The sequence below is a fragment of the Rhododendron vialii genome, chromosome 2a (assembly GCF_030253575.1).
Source record: "Rhododendron vialii isolate Sample 1 chromosome 2a, ASM3025357v1".
NCBI lineage: Eukaryota > Viridiplantae > Streptophyta > Magnoliopsida > Ericales > Ericaceae > Rhododendron > Rhododendron vialii.
In genome coordinates, this window is record NC_080558.1 from 16,375,056 (window position 1) to 16,392,747 (window position 17,692).

At 36.9% G+C, this 17,692-nt stretch overlaps 1 protein-coding gene and 2 long non-coding RNA genes across 5 annotated transcripts; 2 read left to right on the top strand and 1 right to left on the bottom strand.

The window, feature by feature from the left end:
• The first annotated feature begins 1,232 nt into the window (after positions 1-1,232).
• On the top strand, positions 1,233-2,922 carry LOC131310879 (uncharacterized). Its single transcript, XR_009195327.1, has 2 exons — positions 1,233-1,644; positions 2,415-2,922. It is a non-coding gene; the product is annotated as an uncharacterized LOC131310879 (long non-coding RNA).
• Positions 2,923-3,815: 893 nt separating this feature from the next.
• Positions 3,816-10,720, bottom strand: LOC131310858 (autophagy-related protein 8B-like). 3 transcript variants are annotated; one of them, XM_058338106.1, is made up of 6 exons: positions 10,367-10,720; positions 9,818-9,883; positions 5,896-5,951; positions 5,743-5,795; positions 4,199-4,317; positions 3,816-4,116 (listed from the first exon to the last, which is right to left on the bottom strand). In XM_058338106.1, exons 2-6 carry the CDS (start codon positions 9,852-9,854, stop codon positions 4,022-4,024), a joined length of 360 nt encoding a protein of 119 aa, XP_058194089.1. In that variant the 5' UTR covers positions 9,855-9,883; positions 10,367-10,720; the 3' UTR covers positions 3,816-4,021. The 3 variants fall into 3 exon arrangements, with proteins under 3 accessions (XP_058194089.1, XP_058194105.1, XP_058194096.1); XM_058338122.1 differs by having other exon boundaries at positions 10,604-10,646; XM_058338113.1 differs by lacking the exon at positions 10,367-10,720 and adding an exon at positions 10,215-10,322.
• Positions 10,721-16,580: 5,860 nt separating this feature from the next.
• Positions 16,581-17,459, top strand: LOC131310886 (uncharacterized). Its single transcript, XR_009195329.1, has 2 exons — positions 16,581-16,929; positions 17,181-17,459. It is a non-coding gene; the product is annotated as an uncharacterized LOC131310886 (long non-coding RNA).
• The last annotated feature ends 233 nt before the right edge of the window (positions 17,460-17,692 follow it).

A 17,692-nucleotide genomic window follows, 5' to 3' on the forward strand; every position in this document is an offset into this window, starting at 1 on the left:
AAATAAAAAAGGCGTCCGCATAGCGATTTTGCCTCCACGCCGGGGAGGCGGGGCGGCTGCTGCCCCAAGGGTGCTGCTGTCCCGGATTTCCGGGCCCACTCCGGTCTTGCTCCGATGATCGGAAACGTTCACTTTGTAGAGCTAATCGAATAGAACAACTATGCAAAAAATCAGCTTAATTGGATATCATTAAGTGCCTGATCGGAGCCCATATAACTCTCGGTCCATGGGTTACAGTGGATTTGATCAAGTGTTTCAGATCCATTCTTTTTAAGATAAAAATGTCCCGATCATGTATTTAATGATATCCAATTAAGCTGATTTTTTGCAAAGTTATTCTACTCGACGAACTCTACAAAATGAACGTTTCCGATCATCAGAGCGAGACCGGAGTGGACCCGAAAACCTGGGACAGCAGCCCCCCCCCCCCCGGGCCGGACCTGCAACCGATTTGAAAGTCAAGGAGTAATATACTAATACTCCCCAATTCAATTTGCCTTTACATTGGGATTGTTTTTTGAGTACTGCTATTGGTACTAACCAATAGCGTAGGGAAAATATACCGATGGCTGTGCCGGGCCGTTTCCGGCCACTGGACGGTCGATTCGAGCCATCCAAAAATTAAAAAAAAAAAAAACCGAGTAGGCCTAAGTGAAAATCAATGGCATCCGACATGTAGGTGTTCGATCCAAACACCCCATGTTTTTGTACATACATGTATACACGAAAAAATGGGGTATTTAGATTGAGCACCCACTCACATCGGATGCCGTTGATTCCTGCTTAGGCCCACTCGATTTTTTTTTAAAATTTTTGGACAGCTCGGATCAGCCGTCCGGTGGCCAGAGACGGCCTGGCACGGCCGTCGGTGCATTTTCCCTACGATACCGTTGGTACCAATATCATTTTGGTTGTTTTTTTCCCCTCTATAATCTTATTCAATTTGCTGTGATGTTCACGAATGATTCCGAACATTTCAAAAAAACAAATATCTTTGAATTGTTGGAGATTCCATGCCCGTGGAAATAAAATAAACTAAAAATGAAAATAAACTTTGATTGGCGAGACGGTAACCAAGTGAGTTGGCATGTCATTTAAGAAAGAAGAAATGAAGAATAATAGACAGCCTAACCCACATGGCAACTACTTTGTTTAATCAGATTTGTTTCCCAAAATATTTTTAGCAATTACTAGGTGCACAGATCCAGATACAGATGTATTCAGACGATCGGAACTGTCTAAATCGTTTGATACATGTGGGTCAGGCAAAACACAATTTAGATAGAAATGGTTATTCTGGGGAGTCGACATGTATTGGACTGCTCCAAAATCACAACTTTGATAGCATAGGGGTACAAGAGTCATTTAGCATTTTCTGTTAATGGTATTAGCGATGCACTTTACTCCAAAATCATAAGGGAGCGAATTGGTTATTAATAAAACTCAGGAAAATTATCTGCAAAACGGCCAAATCATAGGGAGGTAATACGTACTTTGTCCAACATTTTTATAGGAATTTGTCCACATAAGTCTAATTAATTTTCTATTCACTCCTTTTAAACAAGGTTTCTTGTTAAGTTTCTTGACCAAGAGAACCAACCGCAGCTCTCTGTCAACTAGAATTTCCCATCCAGTACTCACCAGGTTCTCTCTCTCTCTCTCTCTCTCTCTCTCTCTCTCTCTCTCTCTCTCTCTCTCTCCCACAGTTGTTTCTTATACCTTGTTTTACTGTTTGAGAGTTTTTGATCTTCTCTAAGTTCTGGTATTTTTTAGATTGAATGCTCTGGCTAGGATACAGAGTTCTGATTTGATTTTCAGTCTCTGATTGTTTTTGATGCTTTAAACATGGAAGACTTGGATTAATTTTCTGTTCTATCGTTTCTGCTGATTGCTGAGAAAAATAGGAATCAAAACAGAATTTTCCCTTGCAACTCAAGAGTTTTCATTGGATCACTATGTTGATTTTATGCCTGTAAATTTTGGTGCACTAGATCGAACAAAGAGCGAAGACTCTGCTTATTTCACCGAAAATTAATGTCCTAGTGAAAAAAAAAATTCGAGAAAAGGAATTGATGAAACGTCCTTTAGGCAACACAACAATGTATCAGAGAACTTTTCGAGAAAAAAAAAAGGTTTTTAGAGGGAGATTCTAGGAGTAATAAGTGACGAGAAAACTTATTGAAAATTGTACTCTAGAGAGAGGTTGGTTTTGGGAGCCAAAACCGCTCATTCTCAACCCCGGAGTTTTACAAAGCATGATTTTTCTTTGTGTGTTTTGTTATAAGATGAATTCTTTTTTGGCAACTCAAAGCAATCTCTGAGGTAGTTCAATTGGGATATTCTTTACCCTAAGATTTACAATGTTATGAGTTAAAGGCAACTAATTATTTCGTATTTTCCGTTGAAACAAACAGACTAAGAAACAATGGGCAGTGAAGCACCGAGCTGGGCTGATCAATGGGGCAAAGGTGGCGTTGGCGCAATGGGAGACGAAGACAACGGAACGACAGAGAAAGAGAGTGGAAGTAACAAGAAGGCGTCCGGCACTTCGGCTGGGCTGAGTAAAGCCAAATCAGTAGCCATGGCCGGGGCACAGAAGGTCAAGAGCGGGACCGTGGCCGGGGCGCAGAAGGTCAAGAGCGGGACTTCGACGGGCTTCAACTGGATCAAGAACAAATGCCAAAAGAAGAACTCTCCCGAATAGCGTAAATCGTTGTGTGTTTTTTCGACGCACTTTGTGTGAAATAGTACGTGATTTGAAGGAGATAATGCCAATTTGATTTCTTTGTTTTTCCTAGAGGTTTTTTAGTTGATTTCTTCATGTGATCGGGTGTACGTATGTCATTACTTGTACTGTGTTTGGCTGTGAATTTGATCGTCAAATAGGAATTATCTCAGTGAATCTTCCTTTGATTGACAAAATGCGCATAAGTTATTTCACATGTCTTTTCGGTAGAGATCGCAGTCCCCCGTCCGCACCTTGTTTCTTATCAGATCGCGCGGAGCCGGAGCGGAGGAAATCGGGGAGGTGCCAGGGAATAATCGGATCCCCATAACCTACCAATTTTCACTCATTTTGTTCTTTTAAAAAATAGAAACCAAGAAAATAAAGACATAAACATGTGATTTATTATTGATTTTTTTGCTCTTATTATATCAAAATAGTGAAATTATATAGATATATGCAAACAAAAACATTAATAAATATAATAAGAGTCGCATCGGGTTAAAATGGGGTGGGAGAAGCAAATACACCCCGCCCCATTTGCTTATCGGGTTGCAGAATACCCGCTCGGATCGGGGCAGGGAGATCGGAGGCCGGGACAAGTCGGAGGTAATTGCCATACCTACTTTCAAGTCCTTGGCACTACACAATCATTTTTGCAGGGATCTTCACTGCACTACTTATATCAGGTCCAAAGCTAAGACTTCAATAAATCTTCAGCAAAAGAACAGAAAAATAGAGAACAATTGGGTCTGCTAGATGTTATCAGAAAGAAACAAACGAAATAAGTAAAAATACACTAGGTAGTTAAAAATGTTGAGAAAACAGCCATGGAAATCAGTTTGGAATGAGTTTTTGAAAACAGAAAATAGAAAACAATTTCTGCAAAAGCCAGTTAAGTAGAAAATACTTGACGACGCATTGTACCAATTATCCAACAAATCACCAAATCAATACTTTTCTTTGGTTTTGACAAAAAAATACAGTCAGTTGCACCCGAAAACAACGCATCAAATTCCTTTTCCTTCCAAAATAAGAAGGATAAGCACTTCCAACATTATCATACTCAACCGACAATGTTGGTACCAACTTCATAACCAAAGCACTTCACATATAAATTCTGTAATATAAACAGTATCTCGTTTAATATCAAATTCAACGCAATTGAGCCAGATCAAGAGTAGGATAAACAGTCTGACAAAGGAAGGTGTTAAGTCAATCGACATCGATAAGTCAAAGCTGAGACTATACACTTAAAGGGAGTTTTTTTATCCACATAGATTGGCATTTCTGGGTTCAGAGGGACCCAAATGTGTTTTCGCCGCTGTAAGTCATGTAGAGGAACCCGTCTTCGTCCTTGTTTTCCTTGTAAATTGCAGACATCAACGCAGCTGTAGAGACACGAGAAACATTAGGAAAAAAAAAAAAACTTGTTACATAAACAAGATTTGAAAGGCAAAAATGGCAACTCACCAGTGGGAGGTAATGTGTTCTTGACAAAGACAAAAATAGCCTTTTCAGCACTGAGATTAATCCTTTTCCGGACAACGTAAACAAACTGCCCAACTGTCAAATCAGCAGGGACAAGATATCTGCATTCATGACAAAAGGGAGACTATGTTTAACAATTGAACTATCCCTCAAACTAAATCAACATACTGACCCAAAGAAAAAAGGAAAAAGAAATCTCCATCAAACACCGAACCTCTGAAATCAGGTAGGCCCCATATACAGTAGGCATTCGCGATAATCTATGTTATATGCCCTCAGGTATAGTTGGGTGAGGATACTTGATTACATGTCAGATTAATCGAATTCCCATGTCAAGGACAAAGGGAGATGACAAAATATTCATGGTAAACGGTGTTCACAAAGTGCTACAAAGCATTTCATGCCTAACACTGAAGTTTAAGGTATAGGCGTGTCCAACTAAAATACCTGACACATATCCCATACCCATACCTAACCTACATGATAAGTGTTTGCACACGTGGGTTACACAGTTCGAAGAGCCCATATAACATAGGCGAGCATAGATAAATTTCAAGATCCTAACTTGGGTAGATATTATACTACTCGAATCAACAATCATGTAGACACATAAGACAATGGACACATCTCATTAAAGCCTCGTCTGATGACATGTCTGATGCCCGTGCCAATCCCCCCATTTTGGGGGATTCAGTGTCTGGGGCGGGCTCTTAAACCACTCTTCATAAAAGGCAACCAAATGGCAGATTAGTGGACCCACAGGATACATAGCGCAATCCCCCCCTCTAGAGAGGGCATCAAACAGGGCCTGAAACAACTGCCAAGGACACGCCCGCCAAAAATGTTAAGAAAGAAAGAAAACAAACTCACCCTTTCACCATGTCAAAACTGGAAACAAGTTGGTATGCTCTTTAATCTTTTGAATTACTGGAACCTTTAGATGCAGTTACGTATACATGTGAACATGTGAGGAAAACGGAGAAGCCCAGAAGCAAGACAAGGTGAGAGGGGAGAACTTGGCGGAAACATTTCAAATTGGCACCAGTTTTTCAAGATTCCTGCGATGCAAAGTCATGTGATTCTTGTTCGACAAGTTTTGAGGAAAGTGCATCGTAGTGGGCAAGTTTAATACGCAGGTCACACTCTATTTTCTAGGTAGCTAAACAGGGCCTTAATAAGTGGAAAATCACCATCAAATTAGTCAGGGTGAGGTATTGTTTATGCTTTTATAACACACGTCCCAGGAACACCAAAACCCTCCCAAGGTTTGTTCCCTCTCCCTTTCTCTCTCTCTCTCTCTCTCTCTAAATATATAATGTCTTTAACTTTTTTGCTTGATAACATAGGTAGTGACAAAAAAGGATATTAGCATAACAGCACCTAATAACCTACAACGAAGTTTCCCGCAGAAAGTTCCATTTCAACATATGAAAAGGCAAAGATGATGAGGGAGAATTACAAAAACGAGTCCACAATTACTTCCAAGGTAATAGTAAAAGCAGTTACAGAAGGACGACGGAACGTACTTTTTCTTGTCAATGTCAGGAATGTCACTCCTTTCAGCCTTCTCCACAATTACCTACATGGGAGAAACTAAATTGTCAGGAAAACAAAGAAGTAAATTACCAGCAGCTTGCCACTACTCTTATTTCCAAAGAAAAGAAAAAGAGAAGTCTTACTGGTATTCTATCAGCATACTTCTCTCTGATGCGACCAGACTCAGCCTTCCTCCTCTCTGACATTTAAGGCAAGTTTGTAACAACAAATATAGAATAAAATATATAGACCTTTCATATGGACATTGCTAAGTTTATGAAGTATCTGTGGATCTTATCAGACATTCGACACTTAGGATAAGGGTATGGGATGCGTGTTCTGCATGTCTAGCTGGACACACACCAACAAAGTATGTATAAATAGTTAAGTTTACTGCAAAGCTACACAATATTTTGCTTGTGGGCACAACATATATATAATAAAACAGAGCTCATTTTGAATCCAATAGATAACTAACGCTTTAGATTTATCCCCTCTATATATCTAGACCGTTAGTTGTCCAAAATGGCAGCTTGGTAAATACATTACATTTTTATGGCAAAAATAGAGCACATTTATGGTGGAAGCGAGAGTCTCGGACTCTGTTTTTGAATTCGAAATTCAAACGGAAGATTACTTTACCAAAACTTCATATTAAGGTTATTCATATTGAGGTTAAGGTAATGTTAGTCAATACATAAATCACATCCCTCCTAATCCAATGGAATTTCCAATCTATTATCTCATTAAGGTAATTTTGTGATTGATCCCATAATCTTTAAATGCATATAGGTATGAGGTATCCACTGATCAAAAAATTGTTCAACTAATAGCCCACTTATAAGAAACTTCTATAAAGGAAAATTTACAGCTAATCATTCCATCCTTAATTTATGAGATTTCTGATATCTTTTTCAAAATAAATGGAGAGAGAGAGAGATGGTTAGTTTTATTCTGAGAGAGAGAGAGAGATGGTTAGTTTATTCTTAGAGGCATCCAACAGGGAGATCATGTGCAACCAAAGGGAGTGTGATTATATATTTTTCTATCCTTTATTAGTTTTTTCCAAGGATTTCTATGATTTTACTTTTTTACATATCCAAAATTTTCCATGGATTTCTATGATTTTAGTCGTTATAGATTTACGTGAATTTAATCTATTGTAATGTTTGCTTGGTGTATGATTTTATCCCTAATATTAATTTGATTTTTGCCTAATCTTAATTTGGTACAAGCTTTTGTTAATTGGGAATGGCTGGCCACAAGCCAAATTTATGATTTTTTGGTGGGTCCTCATGCTTCTGATCTAATGACATTTACGAACTGTTGAAATGACATAATCGCTTTCTCTATTATCTATTTTTTTTAATAGGCCTTTCTCTATTATCTATTGGCAGATATCAATGTTTGGACTACCCTCTTCAAAAAGTTTTTTGAAACATAGATTAAATTGCTTGATTATACTTATTAGTTCTTTGTTTTTTTGTTTTTAGTTTGGGGACACACCGAAGGCAAGAAAAATGGTATAGAACCATATATTTTGTTATTATATTATTTATTTACCCAAAATTAGTATTGTTAGTTATAGTTAATGATGAAGTTTAAACCCCTGTCAAATGCATAGAGTGTATGGCCATTGGCTAACACTCCACTTGCTATTATTGATCTTTTCATTTTGTCTTTTTTTTTCCTTTTATCTTTTTACAAATCTAGTATTCAAAATACTTATTGAAAAAAGTTTTTTTCCCCTTTTTGGTGCGTGAATTGAAGCCTTTAATGCTCATTCACGCTTTAGTTATTGTTTAATCTCGAAAATTTTCAAAGAGGTTTTTTTTTCTTAACAACAAACACCTCTGATTTACAATGTTTGGATGGGGTGCATTGTAAGGCGAATTTCTTCGAGGACACACAAGATGGTTGCATTTGTAGTTGAAGCATGTAAAGTCGAAGGAGCAAATAGATAAACTCTCAATTTTTAATAATTTAATTGAGAGATTTTTTTATGTTGTAATTTAAAGTTTAAGTTTGAAAATTAGATTAATTTGTTTCATGTTACACTTCAGAAACATTGAAACAACCTCATTATGTATATTTTAGCACATACGTATTGCCCACAAATATGTGTAATATGGTTTCTCTTTTTTCTCACAATATTAATAAAAGAACCACCTCCTTATATTTTGCAAAATTTGTTTCAAAAGTATAAGCACGACAATCTTACAATTTCATTCTATGTACATTATGAACCTTGATAGTTTAATGCAAAAGGGTTAAAAGTTAAAACTCATACATTAGGTTTGGATGGTCCATATGTAGTGTTTTACGAAGTAATTTTGTGAGGAGACGTGAGAGAGGCAAAGATCATTTTCTTTTAGAAATTCGAAATGCACATGTATCTTTGGTATTGATATCCTTTTGCTGAACTCCCGTGCATAGCAAATGATAGAAAATGAAAAGGATATAAAATTATTGGATTATGGCAATGTAGGTGGGTGGGTGCATGAGGATCACACAAAGTGGTTTCCTGGTTTTAGACTAGAAGGTAGCATCAGCGAGCCATGAGTCTTACTATTGCTAGAGGCAGATGAGGATAGAGATTTGACTATTGTAAGTATTGGAATAGGGATTCCACAAACATGACTATGGGTTAGAACTTAAAATTGGTGAGAATGGTTTCATGATTAAATGGAAGTTTGAATTACATGGGGATTTAATGTGTTTTTGTGGATTAGAGGATAGAGATCGATTGAGTTTCTTTGGTAGTAAGTTTGATTTTGTAATGGCTACGGTTTTAGAATTTGTTGGTCATCCAATTACGTTTACTTTTGGATGTAGAGAGTTCAGTATTTCATGCGTTTTTGTGTGACTGACTATTGATGACCTGTTGGATCCTATATTAGTCGATGTGCTCAACAGTACCAATGAGCAATTGGTTTTTCTGGTGATAATAGTATGTGGGTGCGTTCCTTTGGGCATGATCACTTTGCTCCGTGTTGAATATCGAATTGTTCGAGCCGTGCCTGAAGGCACGGGCATGCACTAGTCCTATATATCTTAGATCATACATACCATTTGTGATGAAGTAAACATGTACAGTACAGCAGAAACATGACACTATATGGTGCCCTTAGATATGAGAACTAAATTAATGGCTCCGACATTTGTTAACACACCCACACTCAAACTCGTGAATATGCAATGGATAAGCATCATTCCCTCTTTCCAATCAAATAAAAGAGATCATAAGCGTACAAAAAACCTAAGGAAAACATCACAGTGGGAATGCAACTAGTGGAAGCAGTGACATGAAAGCCTTCGAAACCTAGTTTCTCGAATTTCCCAAGTCAATGGTAGAGAGTAATACACAAATACTGTTGACAGGTTACAGGAACAACAATGCTTCTATATGAGTATTTATTCTTTAATGTCCTGAATAGAGCAGATTATCATATGTCTCACACATTAGAAAGCAGAAACACGGCAGGGGGTTCACAATTATTATCTAATCCTCATTACAATCGTCTGATTATACTCCATGTAAGCATGCATTCCAGCAGGACGCTAACACACCCTCCTCTAATATGACTTTTAGAATTCCTTCAAATATGACTTTTCATAAGCAGAGCCTACACAGGTACATATAAGATCGAAATCACTCTCTCGCTATTGCGAAATTGATACTGACAACAACCAGTTCAGCTAGTAGCACCAGACAAGATATCGCACGAGCTACCCAATCACAATTGACAAAGCAGATGGAGCCAATTTTTTATTGTTTTTGGTATCAAACCAAAATATAGAAAGCAAGAACTCAAAATCGTTACCTGTCCTCTAAACCAAAGTACAGAAATTCAAAACCCAACAACTCCTTATAGGAGTAAGGGCATTCTCATATGACATATTATGACAGTTTTCGCGTATTATGGTGACCGGTGTCAGATGTAGAAAATCCTATGATTCCAAATTTTATTTTTTTTACAACAAAATCAACAAGGGAACACAACATAAACAATAAATAGATGCATTAGAAGAACAGGAGCGAAAACAAAGAAAAAAAAATCATACCCAACGTGTGTTCGAGCTTGAAAGAGCTTTTGGCCATGGCAACACTCACGCTACTTCGATCGCCCTCTGCGAAATTCAAACAACAAAACAACGTTACATCCCCACCAAACACCTTTCATCAATACGTACGCTCATATGCAAACCATCATATATACACCCCATCTATAACACATGAATGCATACACAAATAAAAGAATCAACAGAGAGAATAACTAATCGGAAAAAGGGTTTCTTTCTTGAAATCAATCTCGAGAAAATCTACACGCACACGTACACTCCATTTATACATCCATACATACATGTATCCGTGTATAGATTACAAAGCTAATAACAGCATGTTCAAAAAAAAGAAGCTAATAACAGCAAAAGGGGTTCCTTAGATAATACAAAGAATTACCGAAGACGAAAAGAAAGATATCAAATTGGCGAATCGGGTTTTGAAGATTACGACTAATCGCAAAAAGGGTTTCTTCCAATTAGAGAATTAAGATACAAAATTAAAACAAGAAACGAAAAAGGGTTTCTTTCCAGAATAGTAAGAGGGATTACCTAAGACGAAAAGAATTGGGTTTTGCAGATTGTGACCGATTGATCCAAAGTCAGCTGTTAAAATCGCGAGAGAGAGAGAGAGACAGAGAGAGAGAGAGAGAGAGAGGGGGGGGGGGGGGGGGGGGGGGGGAGAAGAGAGAATAATCGGAGTGATTGGCAAGATTAGTGTTTGGTAGTATTAAATAGAGGTGTTTAAATAGGGAAATTGAGAGACATGGGTTAACGGGTTTCTGATACCAATACGAAATCGAATAGAGAAAGTTTGGGTTGCCCTGTTCCACAAGGAAAGTCTCTTCCAACGCGATCGGTTTGATTACGAAGATAACGGAGAAGGAGAGGGGCTACGTTTTGTACGACCACGTTTTTTCAGTTCACGCTATATTCTTGATTTTCCGAAGTGGGCCGACTATTTACAACCACAATTTTTTTGAACGTAGCTTGTTTATACTATGGTACACATTTCATTTGCATATGAAAACAGGTTATGTTTAGAAAATTTGTGATTGCAAATAGTCCGACCCTTTTGGAATAGACGTTAAAATTCTACTCCCTCCGTCCCAATTTATTTATCCCAGTTCTATTCTAACTGGATAAAAAAATTTAGTTATATATTTAAATTGGTAATAAATTTTATATCTAATATGGATCTTGTTTGATAGATCTCGATTTGTTCGATAATACAATATTTTCAAAATCACTTAAAACATTATAAATTACAAGATATAATCAATTGAAAAGTGGCACGAACTCCCAAAGTGACAATTAAATTGGGACGGAGGGAGTACTTGTTTTGACTAAAAAAAAAATACTCGTTCCGTCTCATTTTTATTGTCCATTATTCTGTATGTTTCTTTAATATTTTTTGTCTATATTTTTTAGTGTGGATCTTAGAAAATATGCAATATAGATCTTATTTGATAGATCTCGATTAGTTCTATAACACAAAATTTCTAAAATTATGAAAAATATTATAAATTAAAAGATATAAATAATTTAAACATGACACACAGTTAAAAAATGAATACTGAAAATAGGACGGATGGAGTACTTCAACCAAAGTTGTCATTTAAACAACCAGTTCATGCTACTCACAACAACTGTGCACATAATTTGTGCACAGATTTCAGTGTGGGACTCACTCCGAGTCCCACACTAACGATCCGATCCGTTCATTAAATGTAAAACATTTTTTCAAGAGTTCTCGCAAAAAATTAGCTCAATCCAATTCCTATAAGTGCTCGATCAAATCATCTAACTTTTCATTTAAATTTCAGAATAATGAAAAGTTAGATAATTGGATCGAGAACTTATAGGTATCGGATTGAGCTAATTTTTCGTGAAGACTCTTGAAAAAATGTTTTACATCTAATAAACGGGTCAGATTGTTTGTGTGAGACCCGAAATGGATCCCACATCACAATCTGTGCACGATTTGTGCACAAAAAATCTATGTGTGTATCATTTTTGTTTAAACAACAAAGTTGAAGGAGGTGTGGATAGTATGTAGCATTGTCATTTGGTACTCATTACAAAAGATCGCACCACACAATGTGGCAGCGGCAGAGATATATGAGATCAATGGGGGCATAGGACCCCACTCAGTTCGTTTTGGAATTTTTTTTTTTTTTCATTTGTAAAAATGTATCTTAGAAGTTAGTCTACCATGGTGTGTCACGTTCGAACAAGGAAAAATCATTGAGACTATATATTTGTATTGGAATTTTAGATAATGAGTGGAGAGATATAGATAGAAAAATGAGAGTAATAATAACTGAAAGAAAATTTATTAGGGACTGTGTGTAGAGAGAGATTCCCAAATCTAAAATTCCAAAATGAACATGGTTTGAGTGCTTTTGAGGTATCGTTGCATGGAGATTGGAAAAAGTGTTGGAACACTATTTGACGATGTTCCAAAATCACTAAATAATTAATTACTCACAAGAAAGCCTCCACTCATTGAAATTTTGCCTCCAAACTATCATGCACATGTTTATAGGATTATTACGAAGTACAATCTTATCACAAAATGCAAATCAAGTGAAGCTCATTTTCATCTTCTCCCTAGAGTATTTGTTTTTATTCTTCTTTTTAAATCTATCAATAAGACCTCCCTCTTTTGTGTTGAAGGTGATTCTTTTACGTATAAAAATCTAATTCATCGTGCCAAATACTCCCATCCAAGAGTTTGGTCACCAAAATCTTCACGAATTCAAAATGTGTGGTTGAGATTATAAATAGATGAGGATTTTTTGAGGATCAAATTTGGAGACTAAATTAAGACTTTTCAATTTTTCAATTCAAAATGTATGTTTGAGATTTTAAATAAGGCTCCATTCCGTTTTCACTAACTAAATTAAGTACATATTTTTTAAATAAGTATTTATTTATTTTAATTAAATGTAATGTATTGTGAGAGAATAACCTATCTCGTAAAGCAAAAAATAAGAACTTTAGCGGAACGGGGCCAAGGAAAATAAGTATTTATTTTTTGAATTAAAAGTGATGTATTGCGAGAGAATGACTTATTTTTTAAGGCGGAAAATAAATACTTAAAAAATAAAAACCTTAGCGCAACTAGGCCTAAGGGAAATAAGTATTTATTTTTTGAATTAAAACTGATGTATTGTGAGATAATGACTTGTCTCGTAAGGCGAGAAATACTAAATGGATTTTTGGGACCAAATTCGGAGGCCAAGGGTATGTTTGGATATTTTAAATTAAGATCGACTTTAAAGCTTTTCAATTCATAAGGTATGGTTGAGATTTTATTATTTGCTTTGGAGAGGGAGAGGAGGACCGTAATGACGGCCTCTCTTGCCTTGTAATATTGTTCGCTCTGACCGCCCAAGCTCCATGGACTTCTATGTAGGTCACTCATCCCAAGACTATCCCAGGGAGTACGCTTAAATATGAATTTCCAATGAGCTTTGATACCCTCACGGTTTTAAAAGGCTTTGTACGAGGTAGAGTCATAATCTATTACTTATAGTTCATAACTTACACTTCACCAAGTGATGTGGGACTCAGGTCACCATGGCTTTACCTAGATCTTTTCCCTCCCATCAAGTCCTAGGGTCACCACGGCCTTAATTCGGATCTTTTTTCTTAGCTACGGGGCATCACAATCTCCCTCACTTAGGAACACATGTCCTCGTATGGGGTCAAGATGTTTTCCCACATTTTCGGTTGGTGCAGCCTCTGATACCATCTGTAATGACCCATTTTTGCCTTGTATAATATTGTTTGCTTTGGTCACCCAAACTCTATGGACTTCCCAGTAGGTCACCCATCTCAGAACTACTCCAGGGTGAACACACTTAACTGTAAAATTCTAATGAGTTTTAACGCCCTCACAGCTTTAAAAGGACTTGTATAAGATAGAGTTATAATCTATTACTAACTTACACTTCACCAAAGCGATGCGAGACTCGTGACAGCTAGGATCACCATAACTTTACTAGGGTCTTTGCCCTCCCATCAAGCCCAAGGGTCACCACAGTGATCAACCCGGGTCGTTTTCCCTCACTACGGGACGTCTCAAGAAAATAGTAAATTGTTGTGTACAACGAAATTTTTCTCCCTTTTTTTTGTCTCTAACTTTTTTCAAGCTCCGAAAACACAACGTAAGGACTCTCTCATTGATTAATATTAGTTGGGCACACCATATCCATTTACAACTACAATTTTGTTTACTTGGTGTTCCCAAAACCACATTATGCTTCAGTGCAATTTTTAATAACTATCTTCCGGAGCATACAACGATTCTTCTTTCATTATCTGGGGCGTTAATTTACCTACTAAAATATCACCCTTCTTGACCCAAAATCCCAGCATCACAATTCCATTTTTGTCTAAATTGTGTAATAAATGGGCTTCTAAATGCGGTATCTCATTAGTGATCCTTTCAGGGCATTCGTTTGTCACATAAACCTAAATTTCATATTTCCATATCTGAAAAGAATTATATATAGCTCCATATACCAAACGCTCGCTAATGAGTACTATAGTGTGGTGTAGTAGTAGGCACTTCTAAGCCCCTTCCCAGCTACTGAATCAGTCTGGTGCTTTGGGTACTACGGACCCTCTGCCATCCATTGTAGCATAGCTGTTTCATGAGCGGGGGCGTTAATCACCTGTATCATCTCTTATCTTTTCTCCATGCATCCCAAAAAAATCCTAAATTCAATACTTTTACGAAAAAACCTTTTGCATATAGCAACTCCAACCAAGCTTTATATTGGTTCTATAACTCTAAAATAGTGAACAAGTTCACTTTAACCATACTCTATATAGGGTCGGCTATCTATAAGAGCATCTCCAACCCAATTCTCTTAAATAGAGACTCAAAATATGCTTTTCTGTTCAGAAAGCAACTTTAATGATTTTCACTATTCATTTTAATTTCAATCCTAAATCTCTATTTGCATCTCTATATTGGCTTGGTTGGTGACAATATACAAGTTTTGAAGGATAAAGTGGTGATTTCACCAAGGGAAAAAAATTTAAGAGATCATTCTCTATATGTTTGGAACATCTCTATATATAGAGAACCAAATTTGGGTCTCTATTTTAGAGACCCAATATAGATCTTGATTAATTGGAGTAATTTTGTTCTCTTATTTAGAGATATAGAGCTTGACTGGAGATGCTCTAAATAGACCTATTTGTAACAAATAGAGAACGATCTCTACATACAAACTTATGCATATCTTAAAATAATATATTGTTCCGATATATAAATGTATATTTGGTTTTGTTCTAATCATGTCGACAATATCTACAAAATGAGACCAATATTGGATATATTTTGTGAACATTTGAAAAAAATTAGGATTAAGAACTTGGAGGGAAACTTGAATTTCGAAAGGAAATGAATGAATTTTTGAAATATAGAGATTGGAATGGAGATTTGTACGTGGTTGGGGTGTATGTGAATAGTAATATTATCTATACTCATTTTTTGCATAATATATAGTTTTTTGACCTCTAAAATGAAGAATGAAGAGCCATGGATTTTGGTTGCCCTTTGAAACCCTATAAGCTAACTCTATCAAAACTTTTACCAAACAGCCCGAGTCAATGAGATAATTTCCCTTGAAAGTTGAAAGGTACCCCTTCTGTTTTTTTCAAAGTTTGTTACGTAGAACATATATATCCCATATTCCATTCCCCGAAATTCAACCAAACCAAACCAAACCAAACGACTGTTTTTTGTTTGAATTTCAAATGCATGCAGGTGTCACAGTAGTAGTATTTAATTTACATGCTTTTTCTCCAAAACCTAATAAATGCAGCAGTGAAGTCTCCACGATCGACCGGTTTTCTACAACAGAAAGTCTACAGCCACCGCATGCCGTGTGGGGCCCACTCCGGATCCCGCACGGATGATTCGAGCCGTTCAATAATTTAAAAAAAAAATCAAATGGGCGTAGAGGAACATCAGCTCAATTTGATATGTGTAGGTGCTCGGATCAAGCTTATCATCTTTTTGTACATCCGAAAACTAATCTTTCCATTTTTTTCGATTTTTCAAAAATGAGAAGCTTGATCTGAGCACCTATACATATTGGATCGAGCTTATGTTTCTCAATGCCCACTTGGTTTTTTGTTTTAGAATTATTGAACAGTTCGGATAATCTGTTTGAGGTTTGGATACAAAGTGGTGGCTGTAGCGCTGCTCGTCATTCTACAAGCTAAATAAGCCCTTAAACAACGGTGATACACCCACCGCACACATTCACCGCACCCCTAATCTTATCATTCGTCTCAGAAATTAATGGTTGAGATTGTTTTTAAATTTTGACCATTAATAAATAACTCCTACCGATAATAGTTTATTTTTAATCCGAACCATCCAAAACACTTTTGAACGATGAGATTGATGTGATGTGCTGTGTAGTGACCCCTATGCGGTGGGTGTATCATTTTTGGCCCTCAAAAGGCCTTGAATTAAAAAGCCTTTTTCTCCAAACCTAATAAATGCAATACCGAAGACTCCAGGTTTGCTTTGGTGTGCTTTTTCATCGGTTTCTAAAAGCTCTCGAAATATACCAACCTTCTTTTTTATGTTAGGGCTGGTGGCTGAATTCAATGCCACCTTCAACAACTCTCTCTCTCTCTCTCTCTCTCTCTCTCTCTCTCTCTCTCTCTCTCATTCAATATTTCAATGCCACCTTCAACAACTCTCTCTCTCTCTCCGTGATAAATCATAAATAGATGAGAATCTCAGAGGACATGTTGTTCACTGCAATAAATCCATTGCCATCTAAACCATCCCTTTTGTTTCTTCATCTCTGCATATCCTCAAGACCTCTCCACATGCCCTCAAGACCTCCCTACGTATACATGCCTCTTCTTTCATTTCTGATCAGATTCTCTCTCTCTCTCTCTCTCTCTCTCTCTCTCTCTCTCTCTCTCTCTCTCATCTTTACTAGAAATACTACAGATCAATGCGTCATGCATAAGGTGTATTGAAAAAAATATGAGATATTGGTGCGGTTCAATTTGAAAGTACTTCTCTAAGCCAAGGGTTCTATTTTTGGATTGAGCCGTGCCAATATCACGTACTTTGTCTTCTTGATCTCTCTCTCTCTCCCTCTTAATTTGGTAATGTTTTATGTGGTGTTGATCAATTTGATTTTGTCAAGGTAAGGTAGAACTCATGTTTTTTGATAACTCAAGGTACTAGCTTGGGCTAGCTTACGCTCATTCAGTAATTATGGGGATCAATTTCACCGTCAACTTGAGATGAAGCTGTATAGGTTTTTGTTTTTAGATTATGACTATTTAATTTTGAGTCTCTAATTATTTGCAGATACTGGAAGCCACTCTTTCTTGTTTTGTGCCGAGTAAATTTAAAAAGCACGGGCTGAGACCGGTGAAATCAAAGGGCATTGCTTGAACGCTACTACTCATACATGCGACGAAATGATCAAAAGAGTTGTATTTGCTGGAGAATATATGAGTTCGTACCATAAATAATCATATGACTATTTAACTGAGGAACCAAGTGGGAAAAGCCCTTGGGCGCCCTTAGTTGTGGTGCACCTCAGGTTAGTTGGTAAGCTCCTTCGATACTTAAGTTCACAAGCTCCGGAGATATTTGCTCTTTCATTTTTTTCTTTTTTTAATTTTTCTAATTGGGGTTTCCGGCGTATCGAACAGCGATGCGCATGACCTGAGCGAAAGCGAAGCGAGTGCGTGAAATCGCCTTTCTAAATCATTCTCAAACCATTAGAATTTGAGAAGGCAAGAGTTAGAATCTTACTGAAGGATGATGTGACCTAGTTAGGTCTTTGACTAATTTATCGGTTATATGCAGTATAA

What these genes read in the sequence shown, in the direction of transcription:
- LOC131310858 (XM_058338106.1), bottom strand. Translation starts at nt 9,854, where the DNA reads ATGGCCAAAAGCTCTTTCAAGCTCGAACACACGTTGG. An exon ending in CAAGCTCGAACACACGTTGG is followed by an intron (nt 5,952 to 9,817) that starts GTATGATTTTTT and finishes CTTAAATGTCAG; the next exon opens with AGAGGAGGAAGGCTGAGTCT. An exon ending in GAACACATTACCTCCCACTG is followed by an intron (nt 4,117 to 4,198) that starts GTGAGTTGCCAT and finishes GTGTCTCTACAG; the next exon opens with CTGCGTTGATGTCTGCAATT.